At 34.9% G+C, this 22,210-nt stretch overlaps 2 protein-coding genes across 51 annotated transcripts in view; both read left to right on the top strand.

The window, feature by feature from the left end:
- Positions 1-22,210, top strand: part of GULP1 (GULP PTB domain containing engulfment adaptor 1) — a 263,558-nt gene that overhangs the window by 207,411 nt on the left and 33,937 nt on the right. For all 50 annotated transcript variants that reach the window (XM_021075367.2, XM_084999167.1, XM_084999162.1 and 47 more), the window contains 3 exons: positions 3,461-3,532; positions 9,424-9,522; positions 14,024-14,161. In XM_021075367.2, coding sequence (XP_020931026.1) covers positions 3,461-3,532; positions 9,424-9,522; positions 14,024-14,161 — 309 coding nt within the window. The remainder of the gene's footprint in view (positions 1-3,460; positions 3,533-9,423; positions 9,523-14,023; positions 14,162-22,210) is intronic.
- COL3A1 (collagen type III alpha 1 chain) overlaps positions 1-22,210 on the top strand; it is a 528,757-nt gene that overhangs the window by 129,116 nt on the left and 377,431 nt on the right. The window lies entirely within an intron of this gene.

Here is a 22,210-nt window from a genome sequence, read left to right on the forward strand (position 1 = left end):
GGGAAGCTCTGCATCATGATATTATGCCTTAGAGTTTACCCCACTTTCAAGCAAAGGACCAGGCCTCTGTGCTTCCACACCAGTCATTGGCTCAGGAATGTTGATATGGAGGGAAGCAAAAAAACTTCCAGGCATTTCTAGCTCTCAAGACTGGCAAGGTTATCTCATTGCCTAAAGGGAAATCCTCTGAAGTCTTGGGTGTGAGCCATTACCAGCAAAGCCTGGGGAAGCTGGAAGATGTGCCCCAGCGGTGATAAAGAGGGTCCAAGGAAAGCTGAGCAGGCACCACCAGTATCCACTAAATTCTAGTGTCTTCCCGAAACAGTCATTACATAAAACAGTGGCATTCCCTCATAATTTTAAAGCACTTTGCAGTTTACAGGATTTTTTTTTCTCATCTCTTATTATAATTACTCTGCAGAGCAATTTTATAAGGGAGAAGAATAATCTTATCTTTATTTTTTAAGAGTCAAGTAAGGCAGAGATTGTGACTTTCTTAACATCTTCAGATTCTAAGCCTAGAGTTTATTCCAGCATGCTGCATCAGACTCAAGAGTCTTGCAGATACTTTATACAGACATGGAAGGCATAAAAATATGAACTTTTTAATCCAAGTATCATGACCTTTATAACTTAAAAATGCAGGAAATATTATAAGGAATAATCTGCTCCTCAGTTTTTTAAAGTATTTCCATTCAATTCATCCAACAGGACATAGAACATCTAGGTGGCAAAGTCCATATTAGATATCTTTTTAGTTTAGTTCTTACCATCATTCAAGGCTTCTCCCTGTGCTTTATTTTCAGACAGTTTAATTAAAGCCAGTGTGAAAGAAACGCATTAAAAGTTCCTGGAGCACTACAAGAAGTTGATTCATTTAGAATGTTCTTGGAGCTCTTCCATAATTTTCCCATATGGGCCTATTTACATGTAACACTAATGACTCATGACATTACTGCCAATGTACGAATATCTTTCCACAAATATTTCCAGTAACTTTTACAGTCTGTTATCAACAGATCACATACTTCTTTCTTGTAGTTCAAGAATCACTTATCAGTATAGGGTCTGCTTTTGCCTCCCTGTACCACTAACACTAGACCACCCACCAATGGGGAAATTCTCCGTGATATGATAAATTCAGGACATTGAGAACAGGAGTTTGCTCCATGGATTTACTCAGAACTAAATAGTGTCTATTGTGTTAGCTCTCCTTCTGTCACTTGAACCCTTTATCCTTTCTGGATGATCTGAAGCAGTGCTTTTCAAATCTGGTGGCATGTTAAAATCATCTGGGGAGGTTTAAAATACACAGATGCCCTGGCTCCTCCCCAGACTAATTAAACCAGAGTCCCAGGCACTGGTCTAAGTTTAAAGCTCCCATGTGATTGTATAATGCAGCCAAAGTTGAATACTTTGACCTGAAACAGAAGAAATGTAATGGGTCCATTGGTGTCAGGAATTGATTTAGCATCTCTTATATCTTAGTAGCAGTTTTTCAGTGTCTAAAAGCTGAGAATTTCTCCATTTATTTTGGTCTTTTTTTGCAAGCCTGGTAACCAACTTAAGGTCACAGTGGGGCAAACCAGTGCCTAATGATATATTACATCTAGACGAGGTAGCAGTTGTTTTGGCATAGTTTGCACATATAACAAAAAGAAGCTGTTGTACCTTATCAAATCTTAAGACTGAATCTTTTTGGCCTTAATGCTTCTGGGCTTCACTCTCTCTCCATGAGGTCATCGGAAAGGGATCAGCGTTATCGCCTGTATTTCCAGCTCACCATTTCTATCTACCTTCCACTATTCTCCTGACCTCTTACTATTTTCTCAGTCTGTACCTTAGACTTTAGTACCAGGAATCACCTGTGATGCTTTTAGAAATAGAACTCCCTAGCCCTACCCTTATTAGACCAAAGAATCTACGTTGTTCGTTTTAACCGACTATAGAGAGCCCATTTTGAAAAACAACTCTAATTTCTTTAGTTGTCATTGTTAGTTTTTCAAGAATGCAAGAAGGAATAAAATGCGATTTTAAAAAGATACCCTGACATTACTATTTTGCTCTCTTCCGTTTTGTGAGTTAACACATAAAAAAGACTCTACTCAATTATTTGATGCAAAGTGTATACAAATACATATTCATGCATATATCTATTTATATAAGAAGTGATGAATTCATGACTCACTTTGGTGTCATAATTGGTAGTATGTGACAAGAAAAAAAGTCTTTGGGAAATTATATATGCCTAGTGAATTTAATGATTATTTGCTATTTATATAGGAATATTCCATAAAATAAAATATCTGTATTTCAGTTCTAATTGGTCATAAACATTTCATTACACTAAAAACCTCCAATGATATTTTAAAACAATAAAATTATAGAGCATGTGTGTTTTATTTTTTTAATGTTCTTTAGCTTATAGCTTTAGTGGGTGATATATACCGGGTGTTAAAAAAAAGTGTGTATTTTTAAATTTTACATGTTATATGAATGTCCTAATTGGAAAACAAAGACATTGTAAATTGTATTAAACCACATTAATATCTCAAAATATACTATTGACAATTAAATAACATAAAAATTTATATGCTTTAAATTTTCAGAGAACAATTTTCAATTAATATGTTTTCAGTTTTAAATTTGAGATCATCCTTATTCCTTTGAACCCAGTAAAAAGCTACAAGTAAAATACTTAGGAAAAGTACGGGGTTTTTTTTTTTTTTGTTTGTTTGTTTGTTTTGCTTTTTAGCCCCTCACCCATGGCATATGGAGGTTCCTAGGCTAGGGGTCCAATCGGAGCTATAGCCACTGGCCTATGCCACAGCAACACCAGATCTGAGCCGCATCTGCAATCTACACCACAGCTCACGGCAACACTGGATCTTTAACCCACTGAGCAAAGCCAGGGGTTCCTAGTTAGATTCGTTTCTGCTGCACCCTGATGGGAACTCCAGGAAAAGTATGTTTTAAAAAAACTTTGATTAATAGGAATTGTATGTGTTTTTTTTGTTTTGTTTTGTTTTGTTTTGCTTTTTAGGGCTATACCTGCAGCATATGGAAGTTCCCAGGCTAGGGGTCTAATCAGAGCTGCAGCTGCCGCCGGCCTACACCACAGCCACAGCAACACCAGATCCAAGTTGTGTCTGCAACCTATGCAGAGTCTTTTTCACAGCTCGAAGCAAGGTGGGATCCTTAATGATTGAGCAAGGCCAGGGATTGAACCCGCATCCTCGTGGATACTAGCCAAGTTCGTTACAGCCGAGCACAGTGGGAACTCCTGTGTGTGATTAATATATTCACATTTTCATATAATATAAAAGAATGTAAATTAATAACTTTTTTAGGACCTCAATTTACATTAGTATCACATCATTCTGTTATTCCATGTTGTATATCAAAATGATTTAATAATGTATGATATAGTAAAGCATGTCTCACAAATGACCATTTTCAGTTTCTTGGAAGCACAGAAGTGGAGCAGCCCAAAGGAACAGAAGTTGTGAGAGATGCTGTAAGGAAACTAAAGGTAGGTCAAGCCCTCCAAATAAATGTCTAGTGTATTCAACTTTGATTACTTCTCTGAATGTGGCACACACTCTTTGTATTTTTTTAAGGTATAAGTTCCATACTCAACAAAAAAATGTAACAGCAGTATTTCCCAAGTGTCATTTAGTAGCTTGCCTTTACTTTGCTTGGATAATTTGGACTCATGCTCTAACTCAAAACCCAATAATGACAGAACTGTCTCTAATATTTAGAATATCATATCTACCAATTGAAAGTATAGAGCTAGAGGTAATTCCAAAGCAGAGTTTTGCAGTGACGTTGTATGTTAAGGATGTCCCAGCGGACAACTGCACAAGGATCTGGCCATGTCCATGAGCAGATATGAGGAACTTGTGAGACTAAGGACAAAAAAGGACATTTAAAGCAACTCCACATATTATTACCAAGTTTCCTGAGAAAATCTTATGAAAGCTGCCACACATCCTTTACATTTTTTTCTGATTGCATTCCATCCCAAAAGACATTGTTCCCACTGAGATATTAAGATTTGAAAAACTCCTTCAATGGAATTCTAATGTTTATCTCAGTAGGAAAATTTAACATAGCAATATTTATTAACACAGTTTATTGTTATTCTCTGTGGCTGCTATCAAAAATTTTGAGAAACAGCCTTTCTCTAACTATTCAGTTAGGGATCATCTAATTATTCCATAGTAGGACTGTGCCTAGCAATTATTGTATAGGAGGAATGGTGCCAGGCAAAGTCATAGACACTAAAAAGTATTACTTTGCTTTGAGAATGTTTACCAACTGGAATTTACTGAGTGTTTAAATTGAGAAAAAATTCATGTGGGTTGGCTTATTTTCTGGACAAAGAAATAAAAGTAGGTAATTTTTGTATCTATTTTTTATGTAAATATTTTATCTAATTTTACCTAATTTTTAATATTTTAAAAATAATTTATATATTTTATGTTTTACTTATTTTTAAGTAAATGTACTAAAAGGTCTCAAAATGGTATCACACCCATTTGGAAAAAAAGAGGACTAGCCTAACCATTTCTTTCATTAGGCAATAAGTCATGCTTGCACTTGTTTGGCAAATAATTTTAAGCACTAATAGAGGATTTAAAAGGTCTCAAAATTTATGGACAATGTTTGGAAGATTCTATTTAAATATTCAAAATGTTGCACATTCTGGCCATGATTCCAACCTGACTACAATTAGAGTGTTTTATAAAAGAGTAATGATATTTACACTTAATATTTCTGTGTACCTAGAAGGTTCTTTATTCATTAAATCTAAATCCAAACCGAAAAGGATTCAATTACATAATGACTATATAAAATATAAAGAGATATTCCAGATGATATGCTTTCCAAACAATGGCTAGTTTTCGTATATTTCTTGTGAGACTTTATATGTAATTCTTACATAGTTTCGTATTTGGAAGTGTGCTCTATTAATAAGGGTATGTGACTCAATAAGATAAAAGTCATAAAAAAAATAAATAAAAGTCATGCAGCATAGCTTAAAAATGTATACTCAGTTGATAACAGCTTTTGTCTTTCAGGTATCTTCCAGAATACTTAATCTGATAAGCAGTGTGTACTCTGTTGATTGCAAAAATTTTATAGATCAGGAAAGTATATCTAAGGATAATGATTCATAAACCAATGAAAATGAAGAAAACAAGCCTTTTTATTTTAATATTTTCTGGTTTCTTTGTGTCAAAGGTTAGATACTACAATTCAAGAGTATACAAAAGTATTTACATTTAAGAGTTTAGTCCCTGGCTCCTCTTTAATTCTGTTGTCATGAAGAAATGGCCAGAAGATGGTGCTATGGCTCTACTTAAAAAAAAAAGAAAGAAATTTGCTTATTAATTCAGTTTTGACACATCCCCCATTTTAATTTCCTGCTTATTTTTCTTAAACATATGTTTCCTGATTACTTTTTAAATTCACTATGGTTCAGTAATTTTATTTGCCACATAAGGTAACATTATATTTATATTTAATAATTTTTTTAAAGTTTGCAATGTTAATATATTGGCTTCTGACATTAAAGAAAAATTCAAAATTTAAGGCTAATACAGGATGTTAGAAACCTTCCAAGATTTTCAGTAATGTATTTTTAATCCTTCTGTGTTTAATGATGCTTAACTGTTTTCCAAGAAGAATTTTAAACTTTGATTTATTTTATTGAGTACTATTTTTCTATAATTTTGTGGAGAATTTATAAAGTTTTCATAAATATAATTTTGTTAAGTGTTTACTTTCAGAAATTCAATATTCTCTGAACAACATATTTTTCCATTTCTCAGTCATGTTCAACAATTTCTACCACTTATGCATGTTTAGTCTACCATTTAAGAAAATACCAAATTTTTCAAAAAGTGGTAATTTAAAAGCCCTTTTAACTTGTGCATATGTAATACCATTGTTATTGTAATGAATTTTGTTTTTAATAGTGAGTTATTTTTATTCATACAACAGGATTAGAATTAATTCATTAATTTTATTGCCTAATAAGTATATTCCATTAATAATTAGTTAGATTTCACTTTTTTAAAGTCTTTCGAGAAAGGAATAGAAATTGTGTGATCATGATAATTAAAATTCAATTGCATTCCCTTTAGTATTCTTTAAACTATTCCACTTACCAGTAGCATATTATTACAAAGAACTTTATGTATTTCAAGTAATAGTTCATCCTTCCACATCATTTGCGGTGATAAAGGCTTGTTTTTATTTGTTTGTTGTATCCAGGTAACCTCCAAAATTCTTAGGCTTTACCCCCTTTTACTATTTTTTTTGGACTATTGTATTCAAGCTTTTTGGTCATCTAAATCACTCTATCTAGATGACCAAAAGATAAATTCAGTGGAGCAAAAATAGAAAATAAAACTGCAAAAAGGCTGTTTAGCATTAACATTCCAGTAATAAATAGGGAGAAAAAAAGAATACAATGTAAGAATGAAAGTGTCTTCAAAATGTAAATTAGAAGTGTTCTGGAACACAGTTGAGAGGTCTCCAAGTAGGAAAAGAAATGTAGATCATGCAAACTATAGAATATGGTCATCTTAAATTTTAAAAATAAGGGCAGGAATGAGAATATTAAACCGTTTAAAATATAGATTGAACAGATGTAACCTTAAGCTTAAATGTTTTGCAATATCTATGCAACAATCAAGGCCAGTAACCAGTGAAAACCTTGATAAACATGACAATAGAACTGAAATTTTTTTTGTCTAACTCAGAAAATGTGCTGTGCAAAAGAAAAGTGTTATTTAGTAGGTAGCAGAACTAGGTTCTAGGCCTGATTGCTATAGATTCATGTTATGATCCAAGTAAATAACTTCTTTGAGACTTACTTTCTCACCTTTGAAATGGGAGGATTGGATTGGGTGACCTCTGAATCTTCTTTGAGCACAATTACTTTATCTTGATGTGAAGCAGAGGAAAAGGTTTCACAAGCTGTAGGCCAGGTATTTTATGTTCCTTTCTTTTTCTTTGTCCCATTCTCTTGCTTCCCTTCCTCCCTCCCATGTTTTTTCTACTTCTAGCCCCTACTTCCTCCCTTTGTTCATTTTTTCCATTATTTCTTCCCTTTTTTTTTTTTTTTTTTTTTTTTTCCGGGCAGAAAAGAAATAACTCAACAGATAAGTTTAATATTAGTGGTTGTTTTGTGATGTACTTTTTGGAAAGTAAAAGAGGTCACAGGAACGGTGGTGTCCAGATGTGGAAAAGGAGCTATTGCTCATTGTCTGTTTCTGGAAAAGAGCAGCACCCAGGAAGCCAGCTTAGACTGCTTCTGCAGCCAACCATGGGAATGGCTTTGTTCAGATGCGTTCCCATAGATGGAAAGCAGCTGACTTACTTTGTCAGACTCCATATGTGAAAACCCGCAAATTGTTTTGATTATACCAATACAGGAAGAAGATTATGAAGGGAAAAGAAACAAATTAATCCACTTTCTTTGGGAGGGAGCTGGGATAATTTTTAAAGATCTTTACTGAAGCAAAACATAGTTTCTTAAAGACAAAAGAAAAAGAAAATTCCTCTGGCATGAATTAGTCAAATTTATGTGCAAAATGTAAGACTGCTGAAGACCAAGAAAAAAAGCTGTCTGTATTTATAGAACAGGACAGACAGCAAGCTGAAAAATTATACCATCCAAAATGAAATAAAAGAAATAGAACCACCCCCTGACCCCCCCATTCCCCCTCTGTCTTGGCTAACAAGGCAGACACTTCAAGGCATTCTTATATGCATTAAGTACATTATTCTCCATGCAGTGCAAAGCCATGAAGAGAGAAAGAGGCCTTCAGCCACTCTCTGCTCTGGGACTGAACTATACCATGTGTATTCACATCTGGCCTGAATTAGAAAGAAATGCACAATGCAATAAATATGACACACAAAAGAAGACTGAAACCCCACCCTGCCTTACGTATAGTCTATTTTGAATCAAGTTAGGGTGAGCCATATGCTGAAAAATTTTATACTAGAAACTAACTTTTGAAGCCCTCACAAGGGGAGAATGAATAAAATTATTTTCCAATGGTTCTTTTCTGTTTCTTGAAAAAAAAAAGGTAGGCAGGGGAGGACGGAAAGAAGGAAAGTGGGGAGAGAGTAGCATTGCCAAATAAAACTAAGACACTTGGTAAACTTTGAATTTCAGATAAACAATGAATGATTTTTTTGGTACAACTGTGTCCCAAGTATTGCATGGGACATACTTATACTAAATAGCATATATATGTTATATATAAGTGTGTGTGTGTGTGTGTGTGTGGAGTGTATATGTGTATTCTAAAATAAAGATTTTTGAAAATAGTCATTGTTTAATATTCATATTTAACTGAGCTTCTGTAATTTTTCTACCACTAAATCTGACAGTGCTGAGAGAGAGAGGAAGAAACTCCATCCACTAAGTGCATGAGTATTCTGATTTTCTTTTTGATTTTTTTTTTGGTTTGTTTTGCTTTTTAGGACCGAACTCGCAGCATATGGAAATTCCCAGGCTAGGGGTCAAATCAGAGCTGCAGCTGCCAGGCTATGCCACAGGCACAGTAACGCCAGATCCAAGCTGCATTTGCAACCTGCACCACAGCTCACAGCAATGCCGAATTCTTAACCCGCTGAGCGAGGCCAGAGATCGAAACGCTACCTCAAGGATACTAGTCAGATTTGTTACCACTGAGCCACAATGGAAACTCTCCTTTTTGATTTTATAACAGAATCTAACATGCATTTATATATACCTACTAACTCAATAAGAAGAAACAATAAATACTACTATGAAAGCACTGAAAAAAGTTTGTCTTTGAGAAACCTACTATATTTCTACTTCTAGGCTGAGTCTTGTTCTGAGTCTTTTAGCTGGGAAAACTACTTCAGTTCCTAGCTTCAGTTTGAAGGTAGTAGTCTGTCTCTTTTCACTCATTGATTTGATTGGGTAGGAGAGTACACCAAACAAGGTAAGTATTTAAAAATGGCAAAGATGACATATCCAATACTGGTGGACTTAAAGTTCTCTGAAGTTATGGCAAACAAAAGATCCAGAGAAAAAGAAATCTCTGCTTCTTGATCTCTGCTTATTTTCCCACAAAGAGTTTTCATTTTCTGTTTGGTATGAATATAGTTTTTTAAATATCATGGAAGAAATGCATTAAAAATGTTTTTTAAAGTTATTGGAAATTAATATGATTTTAATTACAGTAATGGAAGATTACTCTGATTTCTAAATATTTAGGTGCTGTGTGGGGTTTCTAAAAACACTTTATAATGGGTGATAATTAACTTAATGAAAGTTCAACATTGAATACAAACTCCAAATATATATTTGTGGTCATTTTACTTAGAAATGGAATTATTATTTTGTGAATAAATTTTCATTTGTAGTTTGCAAGACATATCAAGAAATCTGAAGGCCAGAAAATTCCTAAAGTTGAGTTGCAAATATCAATTTATGGAGTAAAAATTTTAGAACCCAAAACAAAGGTAAGGCTTATTTTTGAACATTGGAAGCACTCTAATCTTTAATTAATTGCAATTACATTCTTATTTTAATGAATACTTAAAATTTGTTATCCATTAAAACTCTTTAGTTCTCAGTTAACTAGACTTTAAAACTCCATAGGATTTATAGGGCAAAAAACGTCTGGGATTGCTTTCTGAGTGGTTTGTTCTTCAGTCTCTTTGAGATATCAAAATTTATATTAAGTAGATTTAATGTTATTTGGTCTGATATTTAAGAATTTTGTATTCATGTGCTGTGAAGGAAATGCATGTAAGTGTGCTTCACTGAGTGTGAAAGAAGACAAAATCTGTATGTTGTTCATCAAAAAGTCCTGGACTGACCCTTATTGCCTGTAGACATAGTCAATATCTATTGGTTTATCTCCATAATAAAATACCACAGACCTGCTGGGTCAAACAACAGAAGTTTATTTTTCATAGTCCTGGAGGCTGGAAATCCAAGTTTTTTTTTTTTTTTTTTTTGGTCTTTTTGCCTTTTCTAGGGCTGCTCCCTGTGCAGCATATGGAGGTTCCCAGGCTAGGGGGTCTAATCAGAGCTATAGCCACTGGCCTATGCCAGAGCCACAGCAACGTGGGATCCAGCCATGCCTGCAACCTACACCACAGCTCACGGCAACGCTGGATCCTTAACCCACTGAGCAAGGCCACTGATCGAACCTGCAACCTCATGGTTCCTAGTCAGATTCGTTAACCACCGCGCCACGAGGGGAACTCCTGGAAATCCAAGATTAAGTTGACAGAAGCAGGCAAGGTTTCTTCCAAGGCTTTTCTCTTTGGCTTGCAAATGGCAGCCCATCTGCTGCCTCTTAACATGGTTGTCTGTGTGCACACACCCTTAGGGTCTCTTTGTGTGTCCAATTTCCTCTTCTTTTAAGGACACAAGTCAGGTTGGATCAGAAACCACCCTGAAGATCTTATTTTAACTTAATCACCTCTTTCAAGCCTTATCTCCAAATACAGTCACATTCTCAGGCAAGGGGAATTAAGGCTTTACCATATATGTTTGAGAGGAACATAATTCAGCCTATAACACTGTATAAAATTAAAGTTCCTGTATTTAAGAGCTTTTCCTCCTACAGATCCAATGAGAAAAAAAGTTGAAAATATAATCTATTCTAGATTCATATTTATTAATATGTACTAATATGTTGTGAATGTGAATTTTTTTCACCTAAAATTCCTATGTTTAAGCCTAATCAGCAATGTGACTATATTTGGAGATAGAGCCTGTAGGGTAATTAAAGTTAAATGATGTCTTAATTGGGCCTTAATCCAGTAAGGCTACTGTCCTTACAATAAGAGAAAGAGACACCAGGGGTTTGTGAGCACAGAGGAAAAGCAATGTGAGGACACAGCAAGAAGATAGGCATCTGCAATCCAAAGGGCAAGACTTCAGCAGAAACCAAACCTTCCAACACCTTGACCTTCGACTTTTAGCCTCCAGAACTGTGAGGAAATACATTTCTGTTGTTGAAGTCACCCAGCCTGTGGTATTTTGTTATGGCAGCCCTAAAAAATAAATATAGTACTTTATTCACAGAACCTCAGAATTACTGTTTAGTAATGTTGGTAAACCACTGAAAGTCAGTTTGGAAAAATTGACTAACGTTCAACTCCAATTATTTTTCAAATATATATTATCAATACTTTCTTTTAATAATGTAGTATGCTTACTGACAAATTAATTCAACATGAAAGCCCAAGGAAACCCTGGACTATAAAAAGGTTATGAAAATATTTTTACAGATCTTGGAGTACCCTTGCAGCACGGTGGGTTAAAGATCAGCTTATGTCACTGCTGTGGCATGGGTGTGATCCCTGGTCCAGGAACTTCCATGTGACTCAGCCCTGTGAATGAATGAATCAATCAATAAATAAATAAATAAAATTGTTTCACAGGTCTGCAGTTTTCACTAGTCCAGGTTTGCCACTGATACCTTCAATCTATGTGCTTAACAACCCCTGACAATGTCTTGCTCTTCACAGTGGACTAGCAGTATCTGCATCACCTGGAAGCTTGTTAGAACCGTAAAAACGCAGGCCCTGTTCCAGACTTACTAAATCTGTAATTCAAGAAGAAACACAGTACCTACCATGCACGCTAAAGTTTGAGGAGTTCTAGTATAGTGCACAGACTGCTGGCTACATGCAGTAGCCTTCCCTTTCAAATTATAATCCGTGGAATACTTGCATCAAAATGCCTGAGACATTTGCAAAAATAAGTCCTACCCCATATCTTAGCCTACAGAATTGCCATGGAGATTTTGCCTTTTTAATATGTTTGAGGACAGCTGGACAATGGCATGGATGCACCCACAGTTACTGTTCAATTCCAACTTAAAGAATAATTACATTCCTTCAAACCTTTCAAACCATGAATTTAAGACCTCCCATAGCTGTTCTAACTTCCTCCCATTCTCTATACTCGATATTAAATAATAATTAAAGAGTTGGAGACTTCACTTTGGTTATGGTTATCCCACGATTACTATTGCCAAGATGGCTGAAAGCAGACAAAAGAAGTCATGGTGAAAGGAAACTAAATATATAGTTTTATATATATATAGTTTGCCAGGAAACAAGGCAGTTGCAAATGAGGAATTATCTACTGAACGGTGTGTCTGCTGAGATGAATTCATTAGGTAAATGGTAGTTACTAAAGAACAGTAGGCTGAGGAAGCCATAAACTACAGAGAGACAATTCAGCCAAAAGTGTAGCAACGAATGAAAAAGAAAAACAATCCTAGTCCTGCATATCCTTTTTAAAATCAAGTGCATGTCCAATTAGAACAGGTCATTTGTAGACAGTGTTTGTGTTTAAAGTTTTTTCTAAACCATATGGGTCAGTTTTGGAGTGTATGTGTGTAATTTATGAATAGATAATTTCTTACATGAATTTTAGGACTTGCTAAACACACCTTGAAATATGTAGGCCTGATAATACATGTTATGTATCTTCTACACGTGTTCTTGTTTGTTTTGATTAGAAACTACCAATAATATATCCTAGACCATAAGAATTTCACCAATACCATAATCTATAAATTATAATCTACTAAACCATTCTTCCGTTATTGAGCATTTAGAATGCTTCATTTTTTCAGTAATTAATACAGAGTTTAAGTATTAGGAAAATACAAATATGATTAAATGCAGTATATAAAGAGAACTTCTTTAGTGTTTAGAATTGACAGTTTAATAATGGCATATCTTTACAAAAGCACAAAATGTAAAGACTTAAGGATACTGCAGGATAACTAACACTGGTTTAGTATCTGGTGTGGAGTGTGTGTGTATGTATGTATGTATGTATGTACGTATGTAAAAACAGACAGAGAGGCAGGTGGATCATGGGAATCCCAAATGAATGGAAGGATGGATGAAAATGGAAGCAAAAAGCAATCTCAGTTGACTCCAATATCTTTCTTTCTGTGCCTTCATCAGAAGTTTTAGTTAATTGAGCATTGTTTCTCCTTGCTGTTGAAATGGATGAAACAGGCTATCTAGTAATGACAAAAACCATTACAATTATACAGTATACTTCCTCATTTTAATTTTGACGCTTGCAAACCACCGTTTGCTGACTACCATTTGCTTTGTATGTGGGGAAAGAATGCAGTACTGTGGATGCATTCTTTTAACATCTATTTGTATATCTCATGTACTTGTTTTCAATCTGATGAGCAGTAATGCAATTCAGTTTGGTAGATCAAATCTCAACAAGCTGACACATCAAACCTTGAACTTGGAAAGATTCAGTGACATGCTAGCTGTAGTTTTATGTATATATACACACATATATATATATATATACATGCAATATTTATTTTTGTACTGATTAACAAGGTTGATTCAGTCATTTGGATGCTGGATGTGTAGACCTCCATTCACTGCTCCAATGGAAATATTACAGAAGTTGCAAGCATGATCTTCCTTAGACAGAAGAGTTTCAGTAGTATATATATATATATGTTACCATGAAGATATGTACTGTGTAGTTATGTTTCATATAAAATTGTGTACAGATGAAGTTATGTTTTACACAGGAATGTTTATTTGCAGCAGTAAAATAAAATGAAAAGTATTTTGGTTAAAAAGCATTCTTCTAATTCTGTAACCTTGTGGAAGTATTTTAATCTCTCTAGACCTCAATATCCTCCTAAGTAAAGTTGCACAGTTTAAAGTAATGGTTTATGTAGCTCCCTTGTAGCTCAGGAAGCCCATGAACCTCTGATCCTTTTTTCCCTTGTGTTTTTCTAACTGCTATTGAAATGACTTAGTTTAATCCTGAGTCAGGAGGTTTATCTCCATTACATATTTGTTAAAGTTTGAGGTGTATATAATTATAAAACCAAAATATGATAGGTAATGTTTCATAAATTGTAAATTATTAACACAGCTGGTATTTCAGAAAATGAAAAAAAGTCTCTTCAACTATGTTTATTTTCGTCTGTGTTCACAGGAAGTTCAACACAATTGCCAGCTTCACAGAATATCATTTTGTGCAGATGATAAAACTGACAAGAGAATATTCACTTTCATATGCAAAGATTCTGAGTCAAATAAACATTTGTGCTATGTATTTGACAGTGAAAAGTGTGTAAGTATGCCAGATGTTTTAGGGTGGTTGGTTCTGTTTTACAAGCCAGGAATTGTCTTGTTTCCGGTATTAGTAAAGTATTTGGAAGTGAATAAGGTCTGCAAATACTTAACTACACTAATAGATTCATCCTGTCATGAGAATATGTTTTAGGATTTCATTCCTAACTAAATTCTCATGTTCATGGGCACAAGCTTGCATGCAAATATTTTTTCTTAGAACGTCATGCCTGCTTATGTTATACATTTATTTATGTTATAATCATTTAATTTATTCGGAGTTTTAAACTCAAGTACAGTTTAGTGATATGCATAGAATGCAAAAGTATAATAATGAGCAGAGTTTTGTTTTTTTTTTTCCCCTGGAGTGTGATGGATCAGATGAAAATAAATATTTTAAACTCCAGGAAATGAAATCTGTATGGCTCCTCAAAAAACTTTAATACTTTGAAAATCTGGATCTTGATTTTCATTATTCAGTAAACTTAATATAATGAAAGGTGATAGAATTGTATGTGCTTGTGTATGTGCCTATTTGAGTTCATGTGTGTGAGCTTATGAATGTACTCTAAAGTAAGAACAATTAAGGAGGTCCAAAGCTAAATTCTGTAACAGCTTTTTAATCATCTGGGATCCTAAGGAAAACCCTATATCTTGACTATAAGCATAAGAGAATGCTAATCATAACTTAGTCTAGGGTCCTGTTATAAAACAAAGGAAGTGAATTTGAAGCACACATTATAGCCATTGATGGCTTTACTTGAAGAAGAACATCTAACCTCAACAACATGATTGCCTTCAACAGGAAGAAACTTTATTTGCTCATTCTTCATACTGCCAAAAATAGCAGGGACTAGTATTATCAGCATTATGTAATTTATTTCTGTGGTTTCAGTATTCAGGAGCTTCTGGAGAACAAATACTTTTTGATTTGTTCATGTTAACTCCTACATCAGGTGGATAATAGGTTCTCAATGAATTTTTTTCCTTAAAGAAAACACTATGTGGACAAATTTACAAAGGTAGAGCAAGTTATTATCTGTATTATTTAAACTACAGTTCTCTAAAATGTTAAACTAATGTGCTAAGCTACTTGACATCATAATACATTCTAAGAGTTTAATGAACATTTTGAAACTTGCCTCAGAAAAATATGTTTATCCATATAAGACAATATTTTGTGAACAAGACGGAACTTTATATGAAGTTTAAAAAGTCAGTTTTTGGAGATCCCATCATGGTGCAGCAGAAATGAATCCAACTAGAAACCATGAGGTTGCAGGTTTGATCCCTGGCCTCACTCAGTGGGTTAAGGATTCCGCATTGCTGTGAGCTGTGGTGTAGGTCACAGAGGCAGCTCAGATTCCGAGGTTGCTAGGCTGTGGTGTAGGCCAGCAGCTACACCTCCGATTTGACCCCTAGCCTGGGAACCTTCATATGCCACAGGTGCTGCCCTAAAAAAGACAAAAAAAAGTTGATTTTTAAATTTATCTTATTGAATGAATGCATTGTATTTAATGTTCCAGTTGCTTCTTAACTATGACAGCTTGCAGATCTTTTCTCTGTGATTAAAAAGACTCAGGTTGATATTGGCCAAATATCTTCTACTTGTAGGATATTTTAATCTTTTACCACTTATAACACAGTAAATTCAGTTGTCTTTCTTTCTTGTCTTACACATAGAAATAAACTTCCTTGGGCTCCTGTCAAATACTCATAAACCAAGTCCATTATAAATATTGGTCTTCTTATAGCTTTTTATCACATGTTTTATCTTTCTTGATCTCCATCCAAATTTGTTACGTGATTATTTAAAATATAAAAGTGCCAGAATTCCCATGTAGTTATATTGTTTTCAAAGTATAAAGTTTATTTTTTCCTGATCATAATTGTTTGTAACTGATTTCCACAATTTCAATTATTTGATCCATTTTTGTCTCTGGATATAGCATATTAGCTTTCTTTTTTCTTAAAGGTCGAAAATATTTTCTTGACACCTACAACAGTGGCTCACAGCCATTAATGTGCATATTATGAGGAGAACCTTTTAAAATACAGCTCATTGGTTCCCACTTCAAAAAAATAAGTTCATATCAACTGGGGCTAGAACTCAGGAAATCCTCATTTAGCAAGTTTACCAAGTGATTCTGCTTTAGCTAGGTGGAAGTCTGAACTTTGTAAAGCAAGGATCCAAGATAATCTCTCCAGCTAGAAGGGAACATCACTTTCATTAGCTTAAAGAGGACATGTTTCCTCAAAGTTTCATTATGTCATTTCCACTTCAAAGTTTTATTGGCTCTAATTATACCAGTGTCCACACCTATAAAATTTATTTGATATGTATGTAAAATTTTTTAAATGCCATCCTCTCCAATTTTCTTTTTATATAGTTATTGAAAATTAAAACAGCAAAGTAAATTATGGCCCAATTGGCACAACCCTTTCCTCTTATTTTAAGAAACAAAGTCCAGAGAGGTTTGAGTGCCTTTCCCAAAGTTACAAAGCAAGGTAATAATAGAATCAGGATTAAAATTTAAGACCTTAGATTGCCATTGTGACATTCATCCAGTCATGCTATATTGCAACCATAAATGTGACCTGTTCCAGGGACCTTGTCCTATTTATTCATTATATTTATCCCTTCAGTAGTACTTCCCACCAAGAGGACATAGCAATCCCAAATTTGTATGACCAAATTATAAATGAACCAAAAATTGATACAACTGAAATGATATAAAATGTAAATAGACAAATAGCCAATTATAATTGGATATTTAACCACCACTTTCCTTAAAATTAGTAGAACAACTAGACAGGAAATCATCAAGAATATAGAATTACCCAACAACATCATCAACTAATGGGATCTAATTAGCAACTAAAGAGAACTTCATTTAACAACAGCGGAATGTACATTGTTTTCCATTGCCAAAGGAACACGTACCAAAAAAGGCTGTATCCTGGGCTGTAAAACAAATCCCAAAAGTTTAAAAGAGTTGAAATTATAAAGCATATGTTCTCTGACAACAAAAGTCAATCTAAAAATCAGTAACAGAAAGATAATAGGAATGTCTTCAAAAACTTGGAAATTTTGTTTTTCCATATATCAAAAAGTACATCATATTTGTAAACATCAGTTTGTCAAACAGAAATCTAAAAATAAAAAAATTAAATGCATGAACTGTATAAAAATGAAATATAACATATCAACATTTGTGTAATATAGCTAAAACGGTTCCGAAAGAGAAATTTATAACAACGAAGTTAATATATTTGAAAGCAGAAAGTCTCAAATCAGTAATCTAAGTTCCTATCTCATGCACTCAGAGAACAGATTGTCAAATTAAATCAAAATAAGCAGAAAGAAGGAAATAAGAAAGATAACAGAAATTAATGAAATTGAAAACAGAACCAAGAAAATCAAAACAAAGAGCTGGTTCTTTGAAAGATTGTAAAAGTAAAAAATTTTTAGTTAAGATTGGGAAAGAAAAAAAAAAAAAAAGACACAAGTTACCAATGTCAGGAATGAAACAGGATTTCACTAAAGACCTCCATATATCAAAAGAATAATCAGTAGAGGCCAGAGGAGAATATAACAATATCTTTAACATGAATAAAGTAAAATGATGTCATAACAGAATTTTATACCCATTGAAGATGTCTTTCAAATTTTAACTTAAAATATTTTGAGATAAATTAAATTGGAGTGATTTCTCACTAGCAGAACTGTGCTTCAGGGTATGCTAAAGGAAGTTCTTTAACCCAAAGAGAAATGACACAAAAAGGAAATTCACTTGTACAAAAAAGATAAAGGAAAAAAAAAAGCACAGGCTAAAACCTCTACATTTATTATGTATTCCTTATTCTTTTTTTTTTTTTCTTTCGTCTTATGCCTTTCCTAGGGCTGCTCCCATGGCATATGGAGGTTCCTAGCCTAGGGGTTGAATCAGAGCTGTAGCCGCTGGCCTATGCCAGAGCCACAGCAACTCGGGATCCGAGCCGCATCTGCAACCTACACCACAGCTCACGGCAATGCCAGATCCTTAACCCACTGAACAAGGCCAGGGATTGAACCCGCAACCTCATGGTTCCTAGTCGGATTCATTAACCACTGCGCTACGATGGGAACTCCTATGTCCCTCCACCCTTTAAAACAGAACTGTTTTAAAGCAAAAAATTATAGTGTTGTATCATAATGTTGTATAATGATGTTAATAATGACAATAATAGCACAAAGGAGGTATACTGTGGGACTTAAAGAATGTATACTATTTCAAGGTTGTTATTATTTATGTAAAAAGATACTGTATTAACTCTAAGTAGACTCTGCTAACTTAAGGGTTGTTATTATTTATGTAAAATGATACCATGTTAACTCTAAGTAGACTCTTAACTTTTTTTTTGTCTTTTGTCTTTTTAGGACCACACCCATGGCATATGGAGGTCCCCAGGCTAGGGGCTGAATCAGAGCTACAACTGCTGGCCTATACCACAGCCACAGCAACCTCGGAATCTGAGCTGCCTCTGCAACTTACAACACAGCTCACGGCAACACCAGATCCTTAACCCACTGATTGAGGCCAGGGATCGAACCTGCGTCCTCATGGGTACTAGTCAGATCTGTTTCCACTGAGCAACGATGGGAACTCCTTAGACTCTTAACTTTTAATCACTAGAGCAATCCACTAAAAAATAATTCAAATGTATATAGCTAAAAGTCTATAGAGAAAGTTAAATGGAAAACAATTTTTTTTAATGAAACTAAAAGAAGACAGGAAATGAAAAGAAACATGAAAACAGATGGACCAAATAGAAGATAAAGAAATAGAATACAGTTACAAGGTAAATGTAAAAAGACTGAATACACCAATCGAAGACTGAGATTATCAGAATTTTTTTTTTTTTTTTTTTTGTCTTTTTGCCCTTTCTAGGGCCACTCCTGCAGCATATGGAGGTTTCTAGGCTAGGGGTCGAATCGGACCTGTAGACGCCAGCCTACCCAGAGCCACAGCAACTCGGGATCCGAGCCATGTCTGCAACGTACACCACAGCTCATGGCAATGCCAGATCCTTAACCCACTGAGCAAGGCCAGGGATCGAACCCTCAACCTCATGGTTCCTTGTCAGATTTGTTAACCACTGAGCCACGACGGGAACTCCCGGAAAAAATTTTTAAACGTACAACTGTTTGCTCTCTAGAAGATACATACTTTAAATATAAAGACAAATATAGTTGAAAAACAGAATATTGAAAAAAAAATATTCCAGGAGTTCCCATTGTGGCTCAGTGGAAGTAAATGAGCCTGACTAGTATCTAGGGTGTGGGTTTGATCCTTGGCCTTGCTCAGTTGGCCAGGGAACCGGTGTTGCCATGAGCTGTGGTATAGGTCGCAGATGTGGCTTGGATCCTGCGTTGCTGTGCCGATGGCATAGACCTGCAGATGCAGCAGTGACTCCACCCTTAGCCTGAGAACTTCTATGTATTGCAGGTGAAGCCCTAAAAAAGCAAAAAAAGAAAAGAAAAAGAAAAAATATGCCATGTGAACAGTAAGTATGAAAGTTGGTGTGGCTATACTCATATCAAAAACGTGACCAAGGCAAGGAATATTATCAGACATTAAGAGAAACAGCTCACAATGATTAAAGGACCAATGAATTCCATTTCAATAGCGTTGCTTTTTAAGAAATTAAGCAGCAAGAAAAATACCTAAGTTAGAGGAAGAAATAGACAATGACCAATAGTTTGAAGCCATTCTTAGCACTTGAAAGAATAGAAATAAATCAGTAAAGTTACAAAAAATGAAAAAAAATTATTCCCCATTTTGATACAGTTGATGTGTATGTATAGAACATCATTATCCTAAACAACAGCATACTTTCCTTGTGAGTACATATGGGATGTTTTCAAAGATATATACTGGACCATATTGCAAGACTTCAAATTCCAAAATTGAAAATATCACAGAGTATGTTCTCTGACCACAAATTATGAAAGTGTTTTATGTTTAAATACACTTTATGTAACAACAGCTCAAAGAAAAGTCATAAGAGGAATTAAATTATTTTTATCTCAGTAGCAACAAAACACAATGTATCAAAATTTGTGAAAGACATTAAAGCAGTGCTTGGAGAAGTATTTATAGCTTTAAATGTTTCTATGAGGAAAGACAAAAAAGGTTAAAAGTAATCATCATACTATTGACCTTAAGGAGTTAGAATAAGAATAATATAAAAACAAAATAAAAGGTCAAAAATAAGAAAAAGGACAATGAGTGATGAGTGCAAACAGGCAAATTATAAAGAGAATTAATAAAGCCAAGAGTTGATTCTTTGATGAGGATGATAAAATTAACAGTTCTCTAAAAACGAAGATCAGGAGTTCCTGTTGTGGCTCAGCATATTAAGATTCAGATATAATGGCCATGAGGATGTGGGTTTGATCCCTGGCCTCATTCAGTGGGTTAAGGATTCAGCATTGCAAGCTGCAGTGTAGGTTGCAGATGAGGCTCTGATTTGGTTTTGCCATGGCCGTGACCTAGGCCTATAGCTGCAGCTCTAATTTGACCCCTAGTCTAGGAAATTCCATATGCTGTGGCCATTAAATAAATGAATTAAATAAATAAATAAATAACAACTCAAAGACAAAAATGAGAGAAAGCACAAATTACCAATATTAAAAATAAAAGCATGGATTATAAATAAGTACAGATCCTACATCTTTATAGTTATTATTAATTAAATTTGGCAAGGAGAAATTGATGAATATTTGAAAACTCATGTTACTGAAACTGAATAACAAATCTGAATATACATGTAATAAAATATATTTTTTAAAAAATCTCTTGGAGTTTCCATTGTGGCGCAATGGAAATGAATCTGAATCTGACTAGTATCCATGAGGATGCTAGTTCAAACCCTGGCTTCACTCAGTGGGTCGGGGATCTGGTGTTGTCATGAGCTGTGGTGTAGGTCACAGACCACAGCTCAGATCCTGCATTGCTGTGGCTGTGGCGTAGAACAGCAGCTGTAGCTCTGATTTGACCCCTATCCTGGGAACTTCCGTATGCTGAGGTGAGGCCCTAGAAAGCAAAAAATTTAAAAAAAAAAAAAAATCTTTTGGAGTTCCTGTCGTGGCGCAGTGGAAATGAATCTAAGAACCATGAGGTTGTGGATTTGATCCCTGGCCTCACTCAGTGGATTAAAGATCTGGCGTTGCTGTGAGCTGTGGTATAGGTTGCAGATGTGACTCGGATCTCATGTTGCTATGGCTCTGATTAGACCCCTAGCCTGGGAATCTCTACATGCCGCAGGTCCTGCCCTAAAAGGACAAAAGACAAAAAAAAAAAAAAAAAAAAAAAAAAAATCTTTTGTCAAATAAATATCAGATCCAGATAGTTTCAATGGTAAGTTCTATAAAAAATCATCTCACAGATGCAGAAAAAGCACTAGACAAAATTCAATCCAATTGATGATAAAATTCACAGTATCCTAGGGACACAAGGAATGTTTTTTTATTTCAATAAGGACTTTAAAAACCCTGCAGGTGGAGTTCCCGTCGTGGCACAGTGGTTAACGAATCCGACTAGGAACCATGAGGTTGAGGGTTCGGTCCCTGCCCTTGCTCAGTGGGTTAAGGATCCGGCGTTGCCGTGAGCTGTGGTGTAGGTCTCAGACGCGGCTCGGATCCCGCGTTGCTGTGGCTCTGGCATAGGCCAGTGGCTACAGCTCTGATTAGACCCCCTAGCCTGGGAACCTCCATATGCTGCACGGGGAGCAGCCCTAGAAAAGGCAAAAAGACCAAAAAAAAAAAACAAAAACAAGAAAAAACCCTGCAGGTGACTGACATCAGAATTAGTGGTGAATTATTATATGCTTTTCCCTAAGACTGGGAACAGGGCAAGGTTGTTTATTCTTACCATCTCTATTTAGTATGGTAGTAGATATCTTAGCTGGGGAATAGTCTGTGAAAATAGTCCTGTGAAATCTATAAATCACTATAACTATGAAGCAAATTTAGTCACAGAATTCATGGCTCTCATGCAAAAATTGC

This window comes from Sus scrofa, chromosome 15, assembly GCF_054392235.1.
Source record: "Sus scrofa isolate SSC_HxYL_T2T_F1_AM1 chromosome 15, Sscrofa_HxYL_maternal_Yorkshire_Landrace_v2.0, whole genome shotgun sequence".
In the NCBI taxonomy this organism is placed as follows: Eukaryota; Metazoa; Chordata; class Mammalia; order Artiodactyla; family Suidae; genus Sus; species Sus scrofa.